At 39.4% G+C, this 22,341-nt stretch overlaps 1 protein-coding gene across 4 annotated transcripts in view; it reads right to left on the bottom strand.

The window, feature by feature from the left end:
• Window positions 1-22,341, bottom strand: part of Il15 (interleukin 15) — a 97,143-nt gene that overhangs the window by 22,576 nt on the left and 52,226 nt on the right. For all 4 annotated transcript variants that reach the window (XM_023706489.1, XM_023706487.1, XM_023706486.1 and 1 more), the window contains exons 3-5: window positions 8,035-8,132; window positions 6,582-6,666; window positions 1,644-1,688 (exon numbers count right to left, since the gene is read on the bottom strand). In XM_023706489.1, the coding sequence (XP_023562257.1) occupies window positions 1,644-1,688; window positions 6,582-6,666; window positions 8,035-8,132 (228 nt within the window). The remainder of the gene's footprint in view (window positions 1-1,643; window positions 1,689-6,581; window positions 6,667-8,034; window positions 8,133-22,341) is intronic.

The raw sequence follows: 22,341 nt of genomic DNA, 5'->3' as shown, positions 1-22,341 counted from the left end.
AAAAAAAAAGAAAGAAAGAACATAAAACTCGGAAACGTGAAAAATAATGGCTCCCTGTGCTCACTGCTGCCCCGTAGAAAGGGTGACACCAGTGACCTTTGACTATCAAAACACTAATACCTAGAGTGAACTGGTAAGAAGTTTTTAAGCATCAGATTTGTAACAGTTGAAACAGTAGGAACTGTAAGAAAGACTCTTTCTGTAATTTCCAAAGTTCCAGAGGCAGAGGGATTCCAAGGGTCTTATGAGAAAAAAATCAAAGCAGGAGTGGTGGCTCCTCAAAGGCTTGACAAATTAGAAAGGGACCTTTGAAGTACCACAAATACACATTTCTCACAATAATTACTTAATAAAAACCTAGAGTTCAAAGAAAGAGAACTTCTAATGGGGACTTGAGTAGGACTTACTCGCTTTTGATTTTAGGTCCCCAACATCTGGCATAGTGCCTGGCAGCCTGCAGCCACCTGACAGTGCCCCCACCTCCCATGGTGAGCACATGAAGGGCCACCTCCATGCGCCTGCATTGGTAATGCTCCCGCCTGTCCACTGCATACGCTCAGAGTTGGCAGCTAGATCCTCTTGGCAATCATAAGGCCGCGGTTGAGAAATGTTTGGTGACTCCTACCACAGGCAGGAGAGCATTGAGTCACTGTTTAAGTCTCAGTCTGAAATTATTTTTTAAGCACATGAGTTGAAAGCTTCTCTCCTTTGCAAAAAAGCAAGCTCAGGATACTCAGTGTTAATGCTTCCTGATTGTTTTCTGATGAGAACAACAAAGCAAAATCTGAATGTATGCTGAAGCCGGAAGAGGAAGAAAATGTCCATATGCAGTCACGTTACCCAGGTGGAAGAGGAGTATCTGCTTGTCCTGGTTCCCTGGCTAGAGATCGTTCCTACTGCTTGAATAATGTTAGTGGAGCACAATTTCTATTTTAGAAAAGGCCCATTTGAGGAATAACAAAGAGAGGATTGTTCTAAATCTGTACAACACAGTTTTATTGTCCATGCAGTGCAGTTGGGGGTCTTTTCTTGGTTTTTGTGACAATCCAAAGGGAGTGGACTAGCAACATGACCCAAATCCTATAAGCCTCAGGCAATGCCAGTGTATTAATGAAATCAGTTCATCATTTGTAATTCTAGTAAACTTTTTGGATTATGCTTCTATTCTCTCAGAGAATACGTAAGACAGATTTTCTGACAAATGTAGAGATCCATGCAAACTAAAGAACATGGATGCCCTTAAGCAATCTGTCGAAAATATGATTAGAGACGATGACACACCACAGCACTGGAGATAACTGATATGTTGGATACTTTTAAATTGAATCAGTTAACCCGACTCTAGCATCTAATTGCATCATGATATAACTACATCACAAAAATGTACAATATATTTTGTTCGACATTGATGGAAAAGTCATCTTTATATTTTGATTTTGCACTGTTAAAAAAACCCAGAATTTCTGTAGCTTTTTGCCTCCCAGTCCCACAACTTAAACAATCACTTATAAAATACATTGATCATTGAAGAGGACACCAAAATTAGTTTTAAAAACTAGGCATATTTCAGAGAAGTTATGAATCATGCTTCTTAGGCTTTTGAAAATCAGAAAAGTAGAAATTTTGAAAAAAATTATACTCACATGGACATCACTCTCAGTATATAAAGTAGCATCAATATGTATAGACTGAAATGAAACAAAATTAGAGAACATCAAAACCTGTGGCCTGCTTTAGAAATAAGAACCACTCACTGGAAACAGAAAATAAAGCTGTGCAATTTATATTTTTAATTCTGACATAATTTTACACTTATATCCAGTTGTAAGAGAAAGTATCCAAGGGCTCCCAAGTACCCTTCATCAAACTCTCCAAGTGGTGAAGCTTTAGTTTGGCTGCTTACGGTCACCCAAGTGCCTATGTGTTGTATGCTTGGTCCTCCAGGTGGCGCTATTGGAAAGTGATGGAAACTTAGGAAGGGAGCCTGAGGGGAGTCTCACACACACAAAGACACACACACACACACACACACACACACACACACACACACACACGGCATGATCAGTGCCTTCTAAAGGCACTGTGGGATACTTGCCCCTGCTTTTCCTCTTAGGTTGCCTGGCCATGAGGTGAGCAGTCGGTCTTATCACCCCCATTGGAACCCTCACCAGAAGCCTGAAATCAACGATCCACCAGATCGTGGACAGAACCTCATCATGAGCCAAAATAAAACTTTTCTCTTCATCAGTTAATTATTTTTTTTTTGATATAGTGATTGCAAGGTGATGAACACATACACTGTTATGACAAGATTACAGAGTATTAGGGTTCATTTCGTACTGTGTATGTAAATATTCTACAGTTTTTGACAAATGTACGATACCATGTTTCTACTCTAATAGTTTCATACACGTAGCTGTACTGCTGTAATAATTATCCCATTCATCCCTCAATCCCTCCTAGCCCCTGCAAGCACTTAGACTTCTGTCATCTTCACGGTTTTGTTTCTTTCCAAGATATATAGTCAAAATCATGTAAATATGTAATTGTTATACAATCTGTCACTTAGCAATATGCATAATAAAAGTGTGCTTAAATTTTTAAAAATGTATTACATTAAAAATGTAAAAGACATACTGTACTTAATCACCCTCAAGATACGCTCTCCCACCCTGCTTCCAACACACTTCTCCCATCTTTCTTGCCACTTTCTGAGGCAATCCTAGAGGTCCTTCTTTTGCAGTATCTTTGCTTGTGTTCATAGCTGCCATCACATCCTGAAATAGAATGCTTACTTTTCCTGGTCATTCTAACTTGAGGGAAAACCAGGAGTCACATGGCAAAGACACATAAGCATGAATATGGTAGGAAAGGAGACAGAAGCACGTCTCTACAAGCCCACCTTCCCAGCGGGTGACACTTAGCAGCACTATTCACCACAATTTTGATCAGACTTTGTAAAGACACTTACAAAAGAGGACTTCCAGAACTGCTCAGAAGGTGGAAAAGACAATGCATGAAATGCATGCCAAGTGTAGGTTAATTCTGTAGGAAATCAACAGCAATGCATCTGTTACTGTAATAATTTTGTGAAAATCTAAACATTCACTGCATACTACTGTCCCTTGTATGCTTTCCAAGTTTCTATATTCATTGGTTCATAGCTTGATGGCTCACTTCTTTTTTTTTGTGGAACTGGGGATTGAACTCAGGCCTTTGTACTTGCCAGGCAAGGGCTTATTCAACTGAGCTATCTCCCCAGCCCCAAGGCTCACTACTTTTTATCCCTGAATACCATTCCATTTTGTAAATGTGGCACAATTAAGTCATTCAGCATTCAGCATAGTACATTGGCGATGAACCCAACTTGTTGCCAGTATCTCTAGTTTGTTCCTTTTCATTTCTGAATAATATTCTATGATGTGATACACCAAAATTTTTTTAAACTATTCACATACTGAGGTATATTTGGGTGGCTTCTAACTTTTGGAAATTATGAACGTCTGTAGACACTATGTATATTTGTTTTAACATAAGTTTTCACGTCTCTGAAATAAGTTCTTAAATCAGCGTTGCTGGATCATGTGACAAATTTATTTTACAGGAAGCTGACAAAAAATTTCCTACAGTAGCTGGAACATTCTACACACTCATGAACACTGTGTGATTGATCCAGCTTCTCTACACCCTTTTCAGCATCAACACTACTTTCCTATTTGTGTTTTATTTAGTTAATTTGTATTTCACGGGGCCAGAAAGCTAGCTTGTTGATCTAAGTGCCTGTCTGGCAAGAGCAAGGACCTGGGTTTGATCCCTGGCATCACATGCTGCGTCGGCCCCAGCCCCAAGCAAGCTGAGCCAGCCACAGAGACCGGGCAGGGTGGTGCATACCTGCAATCCTGTAATCCCTGCCCTGGGAAGGCTGAGACAAGAGGATTACTATGAGTTGGAGCTGTATAGGGAGACTCTGTACCAAATAAATAAAGATTTTAAAAACTTATATTTAATTTACATTTATTTGTCCATGATCACTATGTTTACTTTGGACACTATATAATGATCAATCATTGTGGCTTTAATTTGTGTCCACTAAATATAAACATTTTTGATATTCTTTCTGAAGACAATTTGAGAATATTTCTATATTTTCTTCCAGGTTATATAACTTCTACTTATGCTACTGTGTTCCAGTGTTTTGTTCTTTATTGATTTGGGTACACTTCCAAAAGTAATTCTCCTAAGGATGTCCATCACACTGGGCTAAAATCTGTCCAAATTGCTTCATTTTAGCTTAATGAGCTCTTTTAAGACCTGGTCTGAAAATACAGTTACATTCTGAGGTCCTGGCAGTTAGGGCTTCTGTGTATGCATTTGGGGAAGGGGTTAAGGTTCATCCCTTGAGAAAGGAGTTGTGGGTGTAAAATTCTTCATGATTTTTCTTTCTTTCTTTTTTTTTTTTTTTTGTTGTTGTTTTTTCAGAACTGGGGATTGAACTCAGGCCTTTGCACTTGCCAGGGAAGCGCTTATTCCACTGAGCCATCTCCCCAACCCACTCTTCATGATTTTTCTTATGAACCTCTTTTTAAAAAATGTATTTAGGACAGGGTCTACAGAGTCTCACTACGTAGACTGGACTCACAGTGCTCCTGCTGTTTCAGCCTCCCAAGCATGCCCTCACACCCAGTCTCAACTGCCATCTTAACATACTCCTGGGGCGGGGCTGGCACAGCAAGCCAGGGATCAAACCCCGGCCGCTGCGCTCTGCCTAAGAAGGTGCTTTAGTCTGCTGAGATATCTGGCCAGCCCTCTTATTAGCCTTTTAATAACTGAAGATTCTGTAAGGTAGCCCGTCCCATTGGCGATGTTGATGGGATGTGTCTTTTCTCTTCTCAGACTTATTAGAGTTTTATCAGTTTTACTTTTTCCATATAACAAGTTTTATGTTTCATTGATTTTTCCTTCTCTTTTGATTTAAATTTCATTTCTTATATTAATTTTCATATTTTTTCAAATAACTAGTATGAGAATGATGGCTCTCCTCTGATGTTCCTGAGCACTATTTTGTCCCTCAGGTTTCTATGTCGTATTATATCTTCAGGTTAACTCTCTTTCCTCTATTATAGTGATCCTTCTAATGAGCTTGTCCAGTTTGCTTTGTATTTCTCTTACTATATCTTTTAGCTCTTTAATTTCCATTTATTTCTCTTTGTCTCTCTGTCTCTGTCAGTCTCTCTCTCTTTCTTTCTTTCTTTCTTTCTTTTTTCTTTTCATTTTTTGAGACAGAGTCTTACCATGTAGTTCAGGCTGGTTTTGAACTCACTATATAGCCAAGGTTGGTCTCAAAGTGGCAATGATCATCCTCCCTGGGCCTCCGGAGTGCTGGGATTATCGTTGCAGGCTACCATACTTGACTCTTTTCATTCCATTTACTTCTATGCTAAGGCGTACTTTTTTTTTTTCTTCAAGGATATTTATTCTTGCTTTTCAGAACTATTGTTGTAATGTCTGTTTTCAAAACTATGTCAGATAACCCCCATATCTGATATGACTTGATTCTGACTTTCCTATCTTAGTATGATATACAATTTTTACCATGGAATTATAGCTATTATGTTAAGCAACTCTGGTTCCATTTAAATCTTCTATTTTAACATGCATTTAAAACATGCGGTTGAAATTCAACATGTGAGTTCTGACCTACTTTTGTGTGCTGTGATTCCAGTGGCAGTGAAGTTTTCAGAACCTTTTTAGGTGCTATCACTGGTGCCCTTACTGATCCTTTTGATGTCACCTTTGGGGGTGGAAGACACCTCTGCCAGGCAGGTCACCCAATTCCTAAGGTAGACGATGGGGAGCTTAGATCCCAGACCTAAGTTTTACCTCTCAGGCCACCACCAGGAGTGCGGCCCCCGCTTTGCACTGCTTGCTGGTTCTGTCAGGCCATCTGCTGACTCTTGGTGGGGCGCAAGGGTCTCCAAGCCAAGAGGAGACATCCACCCCAGGCTTAGGTCTACTCTGGCTGCACTGCAGGTACTAATAACACACTCATTTTCTCTAAACTGGCAAAGGAAGTCTCTCTGACCTGTAGAAACTGCAGTTGTTTAAACTGAGCCAATTACAAATGAAAATATAATGATAATTTGAATAAGAAAATAATAGGGACTTTTTATTTTACTATTTTTTCATATATGCATTTGGTACAGGGTCTCACTATGCGGCTCGGACTTGTAGTGATCCTCCTGTTTTCAACCTCCCCAGCGCTGGTATTACAGACATGCACCACCATGCCCGGACTTGGTCACCTGCTCAGAGTGTCCCAGGGGCAGGGCCGGTATGTCATGCAGGACCAGGGATCAAACCATTGTCCCTGTGCTTGCCAAAATACATGCTTAGTCTGCTGAGCCATCTCACTGGCCCAATAGAGATTATTCCTTTTGAAGTTTTACAGAGCTTATACATTTCTACAAAAATATTGTTTCCAGTGAGATTTCATGAAGGCAATCAAGATAACAGGAAAACATAAGGAGATTTATACCACACAGCAATTACACCTGCTATTTTATGGAAAAATGAGTACTTACTTGAATAAGATTTTCAATTCTTTTCAAGTCATGTATTACATCATGCCAACTGGCTTCTGTTTTAGGAAGACCTGCACTGATGCAGCTGAAAGAGAACCACAGAGTAAGTTGCATGGAATGAGCATCACGCTGTCTTGTTGACTACAATAAAGCAATCAAGGTAAACGATTCACTTAATGAGTGAAAAAGGTCAGAGTTATTCTTGCCTTGGAGAACTGACAGCCTTGTCAATGACTACAAAGGCAGGTATACCTTGACACTTCAGGTTAACCTGAAGACTGAGCAACCCCAAGGATTAGAGAAAAGCCTAAGTAGAGGCATAATTTATAAGCAACCTGGTGCCATTTATTGCATGAAAGAAAGAATGTCAGATGGGTGGTAGCACCCATTTAATGTTTGTAACATGTGAACCAGTTTTCTTTAAATGGAGCTTTCATGAGATGTTCAAGCCTATTCTAGTAAATGCAGATCTCAACACAAGCCACAATCGTGTCCATGACAGGACTGTGACAGAAGCTGCTCGCTTGGGGGCAGTTGCCCTGCTCCTCTTCTGTACCGTGGCGCTCTCGCTGCCCCTATGCTTGCAGCAGCTTTCTTCATGCATGGAATAAATCTCAGTTCAATCCAGGCTGAATGATCACGTACTTAGTGGATAAAAATTGAAATTTAATGTCCAGACCAAAGACACATACAAGTGGCTGTGGATGATTCCTAGAGCCTCAGGGAAGGTCCTCATTACCTGGTGATTCTCACACAGAAGCATGAGGGTCAATGCTAATCTGTCCTACGAGGCAAAGTTCCCTGCATAAATCTGTGGTTCCCCCAATACTGTGAAGGGAACGGCAGAGAAAATGAACTGGGAGACGGATTACATAACAAGCAATTAGGTGCTCTGGACCTATTTGGTGCAGTACAGTAGCTGTATCTAAGAAAGAAGAAAAAGGTTAACAGACCTGAAAGAAATGTGAGTGCTTCTCTGGAGGAGAAACAGAAGGGCGCACTAAACAGAAATGCTTTCCATGGAACGAAGACAGCCATCAGACAATGGGAGGAACCCATGTGAGGGCCAATTAAAGAGTCACACAAGCAAATTCCAAATATCTGCTTCTTACTGCTGTGCAAACATGAAGGATATCAATAAGTGATGTATCTTCAAGTTGAGTGAGCTACCAAGAGGCCCAAGGTATTGGAGCGACAGAATACTCACTGTAGGACTGCCAAGATAGTGGAAGCATGTACCGTGCTTGTCCTGAACCTCCACAGCCCGGCCCTGTTCTACGCCTAGCAGTGAGTACCTAGAGACAGGAGCCTGAACCTTAAAATGGGAATTTCTTAAAATGGGAAAATTCTTTATTTTAGAAATTCCCATTTTAATACACTCACACAGAGAAGACATCGAGAAAAACCACCATCCCCTTGAGCCAGTGATATTTACGTCTAAAGATGAAATTACCCCCAAACAAAGACGTGAATGCCAGCCTCCGTTATTAAATGACTGTTCAGAAGAAAGCACAAGTAGCACTGGAAGGAAGTACTCCGCAAAGATGGCTTCTGAAAAACATAATCATAGACAAGATGGTAAAATATTTTTAGTTCAAAAGTTAGAGGGAGAATAATATTTTATCATGTTTTTAGAAAGGAAAATTACTGTCACTTCACAATTAGACATGATAAATTAAAATGAACAAACCTAAGATTTATTTTGGTTTTCTTTTCACCCCACCTGTAACGTATTCTACTATGCACGTGATTCTTTAGTTCACACTTCTCCAGATAAATGTCAAGGACAATAACTTAACAGTGCATATATATTAGTAATTTACATATACACTAATGTCAGCACTTAATATTTTCTATTATCTTTGAAATTCTCTCATTTTCCTATTTTAATACACTCACACATTTTGCACAGAAGATTACTAATATTCATTAAAAGGGGCATTGATATGAAAGTTAGGAATACTAATGTCATTTGGAGAAATTGGATAAAAATTGAACCAATTAAAGATGCACTATCCTAAGAGCCATTCATAGCATACATTTTCTTGGTGACTTAGGAAAATTATTTATCTTAGAAATTCCCATTTTAAGGCCAGTCAAATAGCTCAGCAGATTAAAGTGCCAGGGTAAATCCCGTAAGTCATGAAGAAAAGCTGGCTACCACCATGGGTTTCCATCTGCCAGCCCACCAGAAAACATCACCTACAACACAATCTGGGGGGAAGGAGGACCTATGAGAAATCTCTGGGAGATTGCGAGAGGGTCAAGCAGAGGTCACTGACACTGAGCACCTACTTTTTAAATTCTTTTTTAAAAAATTATTTATTTATTTATTTATTTATTTATTTAGTAAAGGGTCTCTCACTATGCAGCTCAGTCTCATAGTGATCCTCCTGTCTCAGCCTCCCCGGCACTGGGATTAAAGGCAAGCACCACCATGCTGAGTTTCAGTGTCTGGCACAGCTCGCCCAGGGTTCGGGGCCAGGCATGGCATGCAGTACTGGGGATCACACACAGGTCCTTGCACTTGCCAGGCAGGAGCTTAGACTGCTGAGCTATCTCCCCAGCCCTGAGCACCTACTTACTAATGGCTCTAGATTATTTTCTCTCTATATAGAATACATGTAATCCTCATGACAGGCCTGAAAAATTAGCAGCACTTGAGCCAGCTGCTCAGCCTCACAAGCATATGACAACCATGGCTGGAGACCAGGTTCATCTAATCACAAAACCCAAGACATTTATATTATATTATATCTGAATGAATAAATTCTGGAGCCATATTATTTTTTAAGGTTTCTTTGTGCGTATCTGTGCGTGTGTGTGTGTGTGTGTGTGTGTCTGTGTGTGTCTGTGTGTGTCTGTGTCTGTGTGTCTGTGTGCAGGGTCTCACTATGCAGCTCGGACTCATAGTGACCTTCCTGATTTCTGCCTCCTTAGTGCTGGGATTATAGGCATGTGCCACCACGACTGGACTCCATCACCAGCTCAGCATGCCCAGCGGTGGGGCCCAGCGCAGCATGTGGTACCAGGGATGGAACCCTGGCCCCTGTGCAAGTGCTTAGTCTGCTGAGCTATATCACCAGCCCTTTGGAACCATATTATTGAAACCTATATGAATCTAAATTCTTAAGACTCATGTAAGTGCTGGTGGACACCCTAACTTACAACAGCAGCAGTTCCGTCTTTTGATAGTGAATGTCTGCAGTACATAGTGGTCACATTTGCCAGGCACAGCTGGTGCACGGACACACGGCCGACTTCTCAACCCCTGCCACGCACACCTGCTCCTTCCAATTCTTGGGCCCCTTCCTCATTTGCAGCAACTCAATTTTAATTTTTTCAGTTCTTTTTTTTTCCATCCCCTTTATTTCCTCTTGTTCCTGTCTCTCTCCATTTCTGTTCCAACACCCACTTGGCAAATACCTATTTCATACACACACACACACAGACGCACACACACACACTTCGTCTTTTTTGGGAGAAGCTTTTGCTATGCAGTTCAGGCTCACCTTGACCTCAATTTGTAGACCAGACTGGTCTCGAACTCCCAGTGATCCTCCTGCCTCTGTCTTTTGGGCTCTTGGATTATAAGCATGTGACAACATGACTGGCCATTAAGATATATCATTGTTGTAGCTAGTACGAATTCTCCCCACATGAACATACTAAATCGAATCCTCCTGCTCCAGATCATGTAAATCATGGGTCCATCTACACGCCCCCCCAGTGCCTCCTGAGTTCCTCGATGGGGAGGTGACAGTGCTGGCTGCATGATCTGCAGCACCAGATCAGTCCACTGAGGAAATCACAGGAAATGCAATGCAAGAGGCAAGGCCTGGCCAGAGGAGGTGGGTCAGGGCTGTGGCCTGTACGTGTCTGTCTCACTCCCTCTTCCCTTGCGTCTTCTCTGCTTTGTGCCACCTCACCATAAGCTGGTTCTCCGCTGCAAATCCTCCCTGCCTTGGAGTCAGCCAGCAATGGACTACAACTGCACATTGTGAGCGAAAGCAAACATTTCTTCCTCTGAGTTGTATCGGAAATTGTGTCTCATCAATCAGAAAAATAACCAGGACATTATCAATTGTGTAATTTAATGTCATGAAATCACATTCCATATTACTCTCATCTTATACCATTCTCTCTATATAACCTTAGTGCTTCAAATTTCAAAACTTTTAGAATTACTTATGTCCTTTTTAGTTATAGTACAACAAACTGTATGATTCAAAAAAATACAATATTTATTAGTTTGGGACTGAATAATATGAGTGGTAAGTTTTTAAAATGTGGTACTGGGGCCTGAACCCAAGATCTTGCACTCTACCGGACAAGCACTCTACCGCTGACCTATGCCAGCCTTGTTACTTTTTGCCTTCAGACAGAATCCCACTAAATTATCAGGCTGGGCAAGAAGAGTGAAGGTGTAAGAAATTTTGCCAACTCTGTGTTTAAGGATCTTGGATGAAGCCTTAGGACTCATTGCCTTGAACAAGTAAAACTTGATCTTCTGAGAGTTTAAAAGCAGGTCATTTACACCATTCTGACACAAAACAAAACTCAAGTCTTAGGGCTGGCCAAATAGCTCAGTGGATTAAAGTACCTGCTTAGGCAAACTCAGGGGCCAGGAGTTCAACCCTCTGGACTGCTGTGATGGCCCTGCCCCTGGGATGTGCTGAGATTGAGACTGGGCTTGGTGGCACTCTCCTGTAATCTCAGCACTTGGGAGGCTATAAACAGGACAATCTCTATGAGTCTGATCTACACAGTGAGACCCTGTATACCCTGTCAAAAAAAACCAAAACCCTCAAGTCATTTTACAGATGTTTACTCATCAGACTGATAAAATGACTTGCCAGCATGTGGATGTGAAGTGTGCCCACACACCTATGTGTCCAAGGCACAGCCCCACGGCAGTGCTACTGCAAGATGGTGGAAGTTTGTAGCCCACAGACAGGTCTTCTAGTGACTGGGGTGTGTCCTCTTAGGGGACGCAATGTGGTCTTTCTCAATTGTTCCCCCAGGCCATAAGATGAGCAGTTCTGCTCTGCCCCGCCCTTCAGTCCCTCTGGGCCACCTCACTGCAGGGACAAGAAATCAGCAACTCAGACTTACTCTCAAACTGGAAGCATGGACAAGGCTTTTCTCGTTATGAAGCAGTTGTAGTATTTGTTATAGAAACAGAGAGCTGATTAATAGCTATTAGCGTGAAATGGCTGAAACCAATTTAATTCCTCTCCTAGAATATAAGTAGAATGCCAAATGCAAGTCTGTCATCCACTGGAAAAATTTCAGTTTCCATTGTGTTACCTTTTAGGAGAAGCAACTGAGCTGTGTGTGTGTGTGTGTGTGTGTGTGTGTGTGCTTCACCTTTTATGTCTAAGGAAAATGAGCATTACTAAAAAAAAGTTATGCCATTAACACCAAAGCTCCTGTTACAAGCATTTAACTGTTTGTATTTAACTCTTTACAACACACATCTGATGATCTAAAATCAAAATCACCTCGACAGGCTTCAGTCTTCCAGTGTTTCATAAAATTCACATTACAGTGTTATCACATTAGAAAGAATCACTATTACTTGCAAAGCTCAAGTAAAATTGAGACCCAATAAGTTTTAAGCAAACGTTTATCATATCTTATTGTTTTTACAGAATGAATAAACAAATTGCCAGAATATTCTAGACATAAGCAAGACATTTAGAATGCTTTAATATTTCCAGTTAATACCATTTGCATCACTTAATCAGGATCTTGCATTTGCCAGGCAAGTGCTGTGCTGATAAACTATATCCCTAACCCCATGAGCAATGTTTAATCCTTTCCTACTCCCAGCGAATGACCTTGAGATGACCTCACTATTAGCATCTCTGCCTTGCCCTTCTCTCACCTGAGTGCCTTGATCCCGAATATGAGAGGAAATCTCAACCCTGAACGCATGGAGCTCCCCAGAGAGCGTCCCCATCAGTAAAGCATAGCCCATGGGATGTATCATGAAGAGGGGACAAAACAACACAGGCAGTTGTGACAGTTTTATGCAGTAGTGACTTTGAAAATATCTAAAATGTACTATATTCAACTCCAACAGTGTATTTTTGTTTCCGGTGAGGAACTATCATCCAACATTCTTGCTATTTTTGTCTTTACTTGTCTAGTCACATTTAAAATGAATAGATTTACCAACCAGAAAAAGACATACATATGGATTCGCATGATAAAAACTTCAGTTACTCACTCAAACAACAGGAAGGCAAGTCAAGATTGCATAGAGCGCAGAAAGCAGAAGACAGTATCGCTTTGTTTGATGCACCCAGTACATATGTGCTGAGCACTTGCTAGAGCTAGGCATTTCATATTACCTTGGGCTACACAAATAATTGTAAGAGACAAAGAACGTTAATTTTAGATAGGAAGGCAACATGTGGAATATACTCAAGTAAGTCAGTTATATATTTTATTAGAGTGGCAAATGATATAAGAAACAGAATATACAACTGAGGTAAGAGCTAGGAGGTTGTCACTTGGAGTACAGTGGTCAGGGTAAGGCTCCATGACCAAGCAAGTAGCAGGGCCAGTAGCAGGTGCAAGTTCTCTAGCGTTGCTCAGATTTACTCAGGTAATGAAGAAAAAGTGTCCTGCGTAGAGCTGAAGAAGGAAGGAGGTGTCAGGACCTGGAAGAAGTGAACTGTGTGCCTTGTGCCTTGGAGGCCCTGGGAGAACCAGGATGGTCAAGTTTCATGTGAGAACCAGACCTGTTGGAAGACAGTCATGAGCAATCATAGAGTGCATTTAGTCAGTGCATGTTTCCTCCAGCCACATTCAACTGGGAGGAGGTAGACACCTGGAGGTAACCCTGCAGTGTAGGTCAAGTGAGTGCAAACAAAGTGGAGGCATGATGCCCAACTCCATGTACAGGAGTATGGGCAGGTCTGTCCAGGAACTGCATGTCCTTGTAGAGGACTTCATGGGGGAAGCGTTACATGAGCCAGGCCCTAAGAATGGATAGATTTTAAGCATGAGTGTAAGGACAGAGATAGCATCTCATTGGAGGAAAGAGTTAGAGTGATGGCATACATGGACACATGTAGGGCACTCAAAGATAGCAGATAGTCACTTTCATAATGATATTAAAGTGGTGGTAGATCTGAGGGGAAAAAGTAACACCATATATATATATAAAGCAGAATGTCGTGAACATCGGGCTGGGAAGATAGCTTGGAGGTCTAAGTGCCTGCCTGGCAAGCACAAGGTCCTGAGTTCACTCCCTGGTACCACATGCTATGCCAGCCCTGAAGCCCTGAGAGCACCATGCCAGCCCCAAAACTGGGCGTAGTGGTGCATGGCTGTAATCTCAGTGCTGAGTAGGCTGAGACAGTAGGATCACTAAGAGTTTGAACTATGCAGGGAGATCTTATATCACAAATAAAAAAACAAACAAAAAATCAGAAAGTGGTAAACATATTCTATAAAGAGCCAGGTAATAACTATTTCAGCCTTTGCAAATCTTGTGGTCCTTATAGTGATTACTAAATTCAGCTACTATCCTGGGAAAGTAGCCATAGACAATATCTAGATGAATGGTTTTGACTGTGTTCCAATAAAACTTTAGCAGATCAGGTGGTCATGGTGCCTCTGCCTCATCAGATTTGACACATAAACAGTGGGTTGGCCAATGAACTCTGACTCCTGTAGATCTCTTCATCAGGCCTAGCTTCAGTACAGCTGAGATGGTAATGCTTTAAGCAACTCACATCTTCCTGGCATTGCTCAAACTTCCCTGGCACCTTTTCAGTAAGTCCTTTCAAGATCTTTTTCCACTGACACATCTCATGAAATTGTGAAATAAGAGATTTCCTTGAACACAATCTATGTTCAATGTTAAGATTGAGCAATAAACCTATTCTGAACTATGGGACAAGAAGTTGCCACTAAACTTTCAAAAATTAAATCACACGAACGGGCTGTAGTTGGTAGTTATTTTTCTTATAAGTCTCGAAATTTCATTGAGTGGACCTTGCTGTGCTGTGGGTGTGGACTGTCCTTCAAATACTTACATGCCAGAAACTTGATCCCCAGTGGGGCGGTGTCAAGAGGTGCAGGAACCTAGAAGAGGTGAGGTCTAGTGTGGTGGTCAGGTCACTGGGATGCCACCCTCAACAGGGATTAGAGGTATTCTTGAAGGACCCCAGATGGCTCATGCAATAAAAGAGTGAGTCTGATGCCTGAGTCCCTCCAGTCTAGTCTCCTAGTGTATCTCTCCCTCTTACATGTACCTTAATGCCACCTACCAGGAGGCCCACACCGAAGGATACACTGAGGGACCTGCCAGATTCTCAGTTTTCAGCCTTTAAGTCTGTGAGCTCAACAAACCTCTATTCTTCTTAAGTATTCAGCTTCAGGTAATTTATTATAGCAACCAAAAATTTACTCATTGTCCTCTAAGTCTCACATTTCCTGAAAACAATAAACATAAATATTTAAAATCTTTTGCTTTTAAGAACACACCACTTTATATGGCTAGACTTCTTGAAAAAAATGCAACGTTTTATGCAAAGGTATGTAACATATATTTCTCAAATCACTTTTAAGTTTTGGAGAAAGGCTTAAAGCAAGATAAATTGCTTAATTATACTACAATGCTTCTGAGGCAAACCATAATCAATTTAAATATTATCTGACCTGCCAAGGACAGAGGGTGCAACAAGATTTAGACACCTTAGTTGCCATCATTACCCCCAAAAGATTAATTAAACAGGTGATGTTATATAAAATTAATGCATAAACACCTAAGCAGTTTATCATCTTAGATAAGAAAGATGCAAATACGTAGCAGAGGACATATTCAAGTACGTGCTCTTAACACTTTCTTGAAGCGTCATGAAGTTTTATGAAGAAATACACTCATGTACATTTTTGGACAACTGGTACTAATATTTTGACAAAAATTCTGTTAAGTATTCTTGAAAAATCCTACTTATTACAGTTTTCTAGGGGCAAATGTAATGGGTAGCTTTTATGGAGTGCACTGTCCAGGTACAAGCAAGCAACAAGACCCGTGCCTGTTTCCAAATCCACTTCTGTCAAATACTTACTAAAGAAGGAGAAATTCTCCCAGTCTGTACTACAGAGGGGAAATGCTGGGACTTGTGAGATAGCTTTAGGAATTGTAGCATAATATGTAAATGGAGTTTTAGGATAGAAAAACAAAGAAAATGAAAAAAGAAGAAATAATCAAAAAGGCATCAAAGAAAATTTCACAGTTAATAAAAAATGCAAGCTTTCACACTGAATGGCATAAGAGGGATAAATGAAAAACAAAGTAATTTTAAATTGCATTTTCTAACTCCAAGTTAAACGAAAACATGCTAATGCAAGTTAGGAAGAAAAACCAGAAATAATTTGACCACAGTACTTACAAAAGAAATCATCAGAATTCTAAGGGAAAGTGAGTTTGAATTTAGAAAGTACTTAGTATTTAAGAAAGAGAGCAAACACCATTTTTTAATACCAGTTCTTGAAAATATCTCCAAAATAACTATATGAAAAGCAATTCCAGAACAATGAAAAAGTCATTCAAGCAAAGAATAGATACAGGAAAGAATGGCTAAAAAATAAATATCATCAACATTTGGGTCTAATTAATTAATGAGTTTTTTTTTTTTTTTAAAGTACAGTGTTGTTTTACATCATTTTGTGACAATACAAAATTCTTGTGGTTGGAAACTCTGTTCAATACTACACTTCTGGTATCTAACACCATGCTACTAAGCATGTGTTACTTCTTGGATTTACTTCCACTGTCACCCTTCTCGTAGCCTCCTAGCTCAATTTGATTGTCTCCCGAGAAGTTGATCCAGTCAATCACTGACCTGTCATTCTACATAAGACAGTAAGTTTCCAACACATTTCCTCTGTTACATTCATTGTGCCAATTTTAAATTCTAACCTGCTAAGTACTTCAAGAAAAAGAATGTTGACATAATATCTAAAATTACAAAACTCTTTAATACTTTCAGGAAGATACCTAGAAGGGGAACAGCTAGGTCAAATGGAACCCCTAGTTTTAGTTTTCTGAAGAATCATCCCAGAGTTCCACAGTGGTTGTACCAGTCTACATTCCCACCACTGGTGGAGAGGGTTCCTTTTCTCCACAGCCCCACCAGCACTTGCTATTGGTTGATTTCTTGATAACAGCTATTCTTTCTCCAGTGAAATGGAATCTTTGCCTTGTTTTAATTTTCATCTCTCAAATGAGCAGTGATACTGAATTTTTTTATGTATTTGTTCGCAATTGTTGCTTCTTCATCTGGGAAGTTTCTATTCAATTTAGATGCCCATTTTTGGACTGGATCTTTAAATTTAGGAGATAAGATTTTTTTAGTTCTTATATGTTCTAGATATTAATTTTTTTCCTACTCTGTAGGCTATCTGTTCATTCTGTTGATGATTTCTTTTACTGTGCAAAAGCTTTTTAATAGATGAGGTCCCATTTGTTGATTCTTTGTAATAGTTCCTGTGTGATCAGGGATTTGTCCACAAAGTCTTACCTACACCTAAGTCTTCAAGAGTTCTGTCTATTCACTCTTTCAATATTTATGTCTTAATATTTCACCCACTTTTATTTAAGTTTAGTGCTTGTTGAGAGTAATGAGTCTAGTTTTAGTCTTTGGTACATAGAAAGGGAATTTTAAGCACCATTTATGAAGGAAACTATCTTTCAGTTAAAGGTGTTTGGCCTCTTTGTCAAAGATAAAGTGCTTTTTATAAGTTAAATGAATGCAATTAGAGACCATACTCATAAGTGAAATAAATCAGACCCATATGTATAAACTCGGATTATCTCCCTAGCATAAGTAACTGAAAGAGTAAATAAAATCTGAAACATAGACACTGTGAAAGAGACAAAAACTGCTCAAAGAGAAGAAACAACTAGGATGAGAGGAAGGAGAAAAGAAAGAAGTAAGGGAAAAAACTACACACACACACACACACACACACACACACGCGCGCGCACACGGAGACCTGGGATAATAGTACTGCTGATTTCGATTGGTTTATTGGAAGAAACAGTTAATGCTTTTTTTCTTTCTTTCTCTTTTGGTACTGGGGATCAAACTCAGCACCTTGAGCTTGCTAAGCAGGCACTTAGGTCACTAAGCAGTCTTCTTGGCCCTAGTGCTTTTTTATTTTGTTTTGTTCTAATTTTTAGACCAATTTTGCATGCTTATACGTGATAATATGAACAACTAATTTGAAGACAACCATATGTGATATAACAACCATTGCTCACTTCCTATCATCTTGTTTGATGAAATTCTGTATGAGCTCTAATGCTTTTTATTATTTTTATTCTCTTCAAAAATAAATAAAATAAAATGCATCTACTACAAAAAGGGGAAAACAAAACTAAGGTGTCTGAGTGCATTCAGACTTGCTTCTGTATCTTCTAATCTGTCCCACTGATCCTGCTATAGTGATATATGTGCGCCTACATTTATAGCAACGTACTTTGGACTAGCAAAGTCTTGGAAACTGCCCAAATGCCTATTATCCAATGAGTGGATAAAAATGTAAGTGCTTTTTTTCTACAATAGAGTACTACTCACCTAGAGAGATAAACTTGAGACATTCTAGGTAGATGGATGCATTTTGAGTCAAATAAATTAGACCATGGGCCAGGGAGATAGCTCAGTGGAAAAAGTGCTTGCCTGGCAAGTGCAAGATCCTGAGTTCGATCTTTGGTAACCACCAACAATAAATAAATAAATCATTAATTAATTAAAAATAAATAAATAGATAGATAAAGAAATAAATTGGACACACCTGTAAATATAGCATTGCTTTTTCTGGTGTGAGAAATGTGAACAAGACACAAAATATGTAATAGATACTGTGAGAAAAGAATTAAATGATCAAATGGTAAAGGAAATTAGGGAGAGAAAAAGGTTGAAAGAAAAAAGAGAAAAAAGAACAAGAATAAGAAAAAATGGAAATAAAACTTTTATAAATAAGGAACAGCAGAGGGCTTAAAGGGAAGGGAGAGAAATGGAAAAAATAATCAAGCTGCCTCAGGTACAGATAGAAAATCCCTATGGTGAGTGTGACCATTATGCATACCTCAAATGTATCAACAAATTAATTAAAATATTTACAAAAATAAAATGACACAAGTCTAAATTTACACCTGTTTTATGATGTGGTCACAAATCAAGATTACCAATAACACTGAACCACTAATTTAAGTAATACTGAATTACAATAACTTAATAACACTGAATTCACCAATCTGTATCCTGATAATTTTTCTTGCTCTCTCTGACCTCCTTGACCACACTGTCAAATCAAATTGTCTGAGGTACAATTTCAACATAATAAAGGCACACATTTATGCAAAATGCAGACATCAATCTGACAGTTGGATAGACCCATGAAATCCTCATGAGAGAAAGAATATAGGACACATTTGTGATCATAAAAATTTCCCTGAGGCCCTTTGCAATCATTCTATTCTCAACCCTAATGCAAAGCAATTATTGATTGAACCGTGTACTTTCTTTAACAGCACTGCATAAAATCATGATTAATCTCCACGGGAGAAATAACACAGAACAAGGAAAAACAAGAAGTAAACTCATGCTATGATTATATTTTATTTGAGTGTTTGAGTTACTTGAGACCTTCATATGAATTAACTGCAAAATTCGAGAGAAAATTTAACAAAGGGGGAAAATATCCCAAGCCAAATTATACAAGGAAAACGAGATGAAGAAAACTTTAGCGATGTAATAGATGGTGTTAGTGGTGTTACAGCTTGTGTCTAGATGGCCCCCGAGACTGCTGCAGGTGGGACTTTATCAGAGGGGGCTGGATCTGGAGGGTGTGCCTCTGGGACTGATACACGGTGCAGTGCTGGGCTCAAGGGTGTGAGGGCCACCTGCCCTGAGTAGCCTGGATAAGACGAAGGGGCCGAACGATGCTGCAAAGAGCCCTGCTTGCTCTCTGGCTTGTGCTATCTCCTGCTGGCCGTGAGCTGGCCTCTACTCCGCAGGGCCCCTCTCCCAAGCCACCGGCCTTGGAGTCAGCCAATCATACACTTAAACCTCTACAAACCATGTGCTAAACAAACTTTTCACCCTTTAACTTTAGGTGGCAGGTATTTTTGTCTCAGGAATGAGAGAAAAGTAATTAAAACACATGGAAAGATGTGATAAACACTGGATCAGCCTATCAAAATGCAAAGATTGATTTGAGAAACACAGAAGAAGGTCAATACTTTTTTTTGACCTGGGGGAGGGCTGGCACAGGGATTGAACCGTAGTCTCTGAGGGCCTCCCTAAGCTTTGCTAAGCAGGGATTTAGACTGCTGAGCTATTTTGCAGGTCAACAATAGATACATTTTAAAGACTTATAAGAAATAAAATAAAATACAAAGATTTAAAATTATAGAAAGAGATAATTCTAATAGAATGTGACTAGAAATAATATCACAATAAAATCCAGACAAAAAGCAGTAAATAATGCCAAGGAGAATGCACATGAAAATAATGTTAAAACCTTTGAAAAAAGTAAAACAGTTACAAACATGCATGCACCTAACAATATAGCTCCAAATTATGCAGAAGAAAAAATAATAAAATAAGAATTACGATGGGTTCTATTTCTCCAGAAATGTAAGCATACATAAGGATTATTAGGTTTCTTATGCATATACAGGAGCTCTCCAAAAATGGAAAGAAAACGTATTTAGAAAATGTAGCAATTATGTACAAATACCTCACCATGCAGAGTACAAGGTACAAGAGGCTTAAAAGATAGTGCACAAATTTCCCAGTTATTTAAGTATTTACCCTAATGAGCCAGTCAGAGACAGCTCCATTCTAATGCTGCCTAGGGTACCTTTTTAAAACATATAAACAATATTTTCATGTAGTGTCTACGCATATTAGGTGTTGATACATAACACTATTTCTTACAGAGATGGGGCATTAGTGATTCGGACAGAAAAACTTGAAATACTGCATAGTTCCCCTTATGAGAAACCCAACATGCAAATAAATTACAGAGCAAACTAAAAGACAGATAACAGGAAACAGGGAGGAGGTAGATCCTTGGCAGATGGGACGGGGATTGAGAGATGGAGGAAGGCGAGGGAGGGGAGAGGAGGAGGAGGTGGTGGAATAATGCCCCGCACTGTGCTGTGCTATGCAGGGACCAACTCAACCCAAGGAACAGGGCCATCATGCCCTGCAAAACCCGGCTAATAAAAACAAACATTAAATAGAGGAGACTGGAACTCAGATAGACATCCCCAGGCCAAAGATTATGCGAGGACAGAAAGTGAAGATCTTATTTTCAAGTCCAGGAGACAGGCAGACCTAGAAGAACTGGTCAACCACTTAATCTTGGACTCCTGCCTTCAGAACACTGGGAGATATATTGTTCAAACCACCCCGCCGCTTGCACTGCTGTGGCAGCTCTAGCAGTCTTAAAAGACACTGGACTGTGCGGACAATTTCAGGAATGTGCACAATGTCAAACTCATCAGAGGACACAATTTAAAAATATATAGTTCACTGACTGCCAGTTAGCGCTCAACAAAGCTTGATCTTCTTTTTAAAGTGTAGTAAACACATAGAGCACTCATAAAATGCTATTTAGAGAGCCAGGAAGATAGCTCCCTGCCTGGCAAGAGCAAGGTCCTTAGTTCAATCTCTGGTGCAGGAAAAAAAAAATTAGACCTTGACCTAAAGTGTCTCTATCCCAGACATAATAGCCTTAAAAATCATAAAAATTTTAAATCATGCTTGGTATATTATGAGTGCAAATCAATGATAATATCAGTAATATGTTGAGATAGTGAATGGAGCCACATTAAAGAACAATAACTTTGCAATTAATTTAAAATAAAATAATAGCAAATAAGTATACATCCAGTTTTAATGTAAACTGATCATTTCGTATGATCCGTGGGTAAAAAGAAAGTCAATACGGCAGCTACATTTCATTGAGATACCTGGGGAATACAGCAAAAGCATAATTATGTAGAATTTTATAGTTTTCATACCAAATACATTAATCTGAACTAATTTTTATGCATTAATCTCAGGCATGTAAAAATGCAAAAAAACCCACAAATATAGTAAACCAGTTATAAAGAGGTGAACAAGTTGAGATATAGGAAAAAGTGAACATGGAACTCAGGTATGATTCTTTGAAAGTAACAATTATCAAAGAAAATTCTCAAACTGTATATATTAAAGATACAAAATGGTTATTTTACATAATGTTTGTAAGTTACATGCTCGAAGCAAATAAATTTGCACATTCACTTTTTAAGAAAATATATATTATTAAAATAAACCCAAGACTATAAAGAAAATGTGACTACAAAGAAAACCACAATGAGAGCTAAAGGGCTAGGTGAAATGTCTATAATAAAACAAATTTCTAAGTACTTTATGGCAGTTTTTCAAACATTAGAGAAATTTAAAGCTTATTACGATATTACAGAACTGTACCGATTCAGAACCAAAATCTGACAACTGAACCACAAGCCATGGAGACATTAATAACAAGTAAGCGATGCATCGGAAAATGCAAAAACACCAAGAAATCTACAAATCTTACCCAGTTCTGCTCAGCAGACCTTTAATGAGTATCTCATGTGCTCCAGGCATTGGGGTTACAAAGGCAAATCACTATAGTTCCTGTCCTTTAGGACATTATGGATACATCACCCAAACTTTCATTATAATATTAT

Source organism: Octodon degus, unplaced genomic scaffold, assembly GCF_000260255.1.
Source record: "Octodon degus isolate 3935 unplaced genomic scaffold, OctDeg1.0 scaffold00260, whole genome shotgun sequence".
Taxonomy (NCBI): Eukaryota; Metazoa; Chordata; class Mammalia; order Rodentia; family Octodontidae; genus Octodon; species Octodon degus.
The sequence above is the reverse complement of the archived record's forward strand: the minus strand, read 5'-3'. Positions and strand labels throughout refer to the sequence as shown.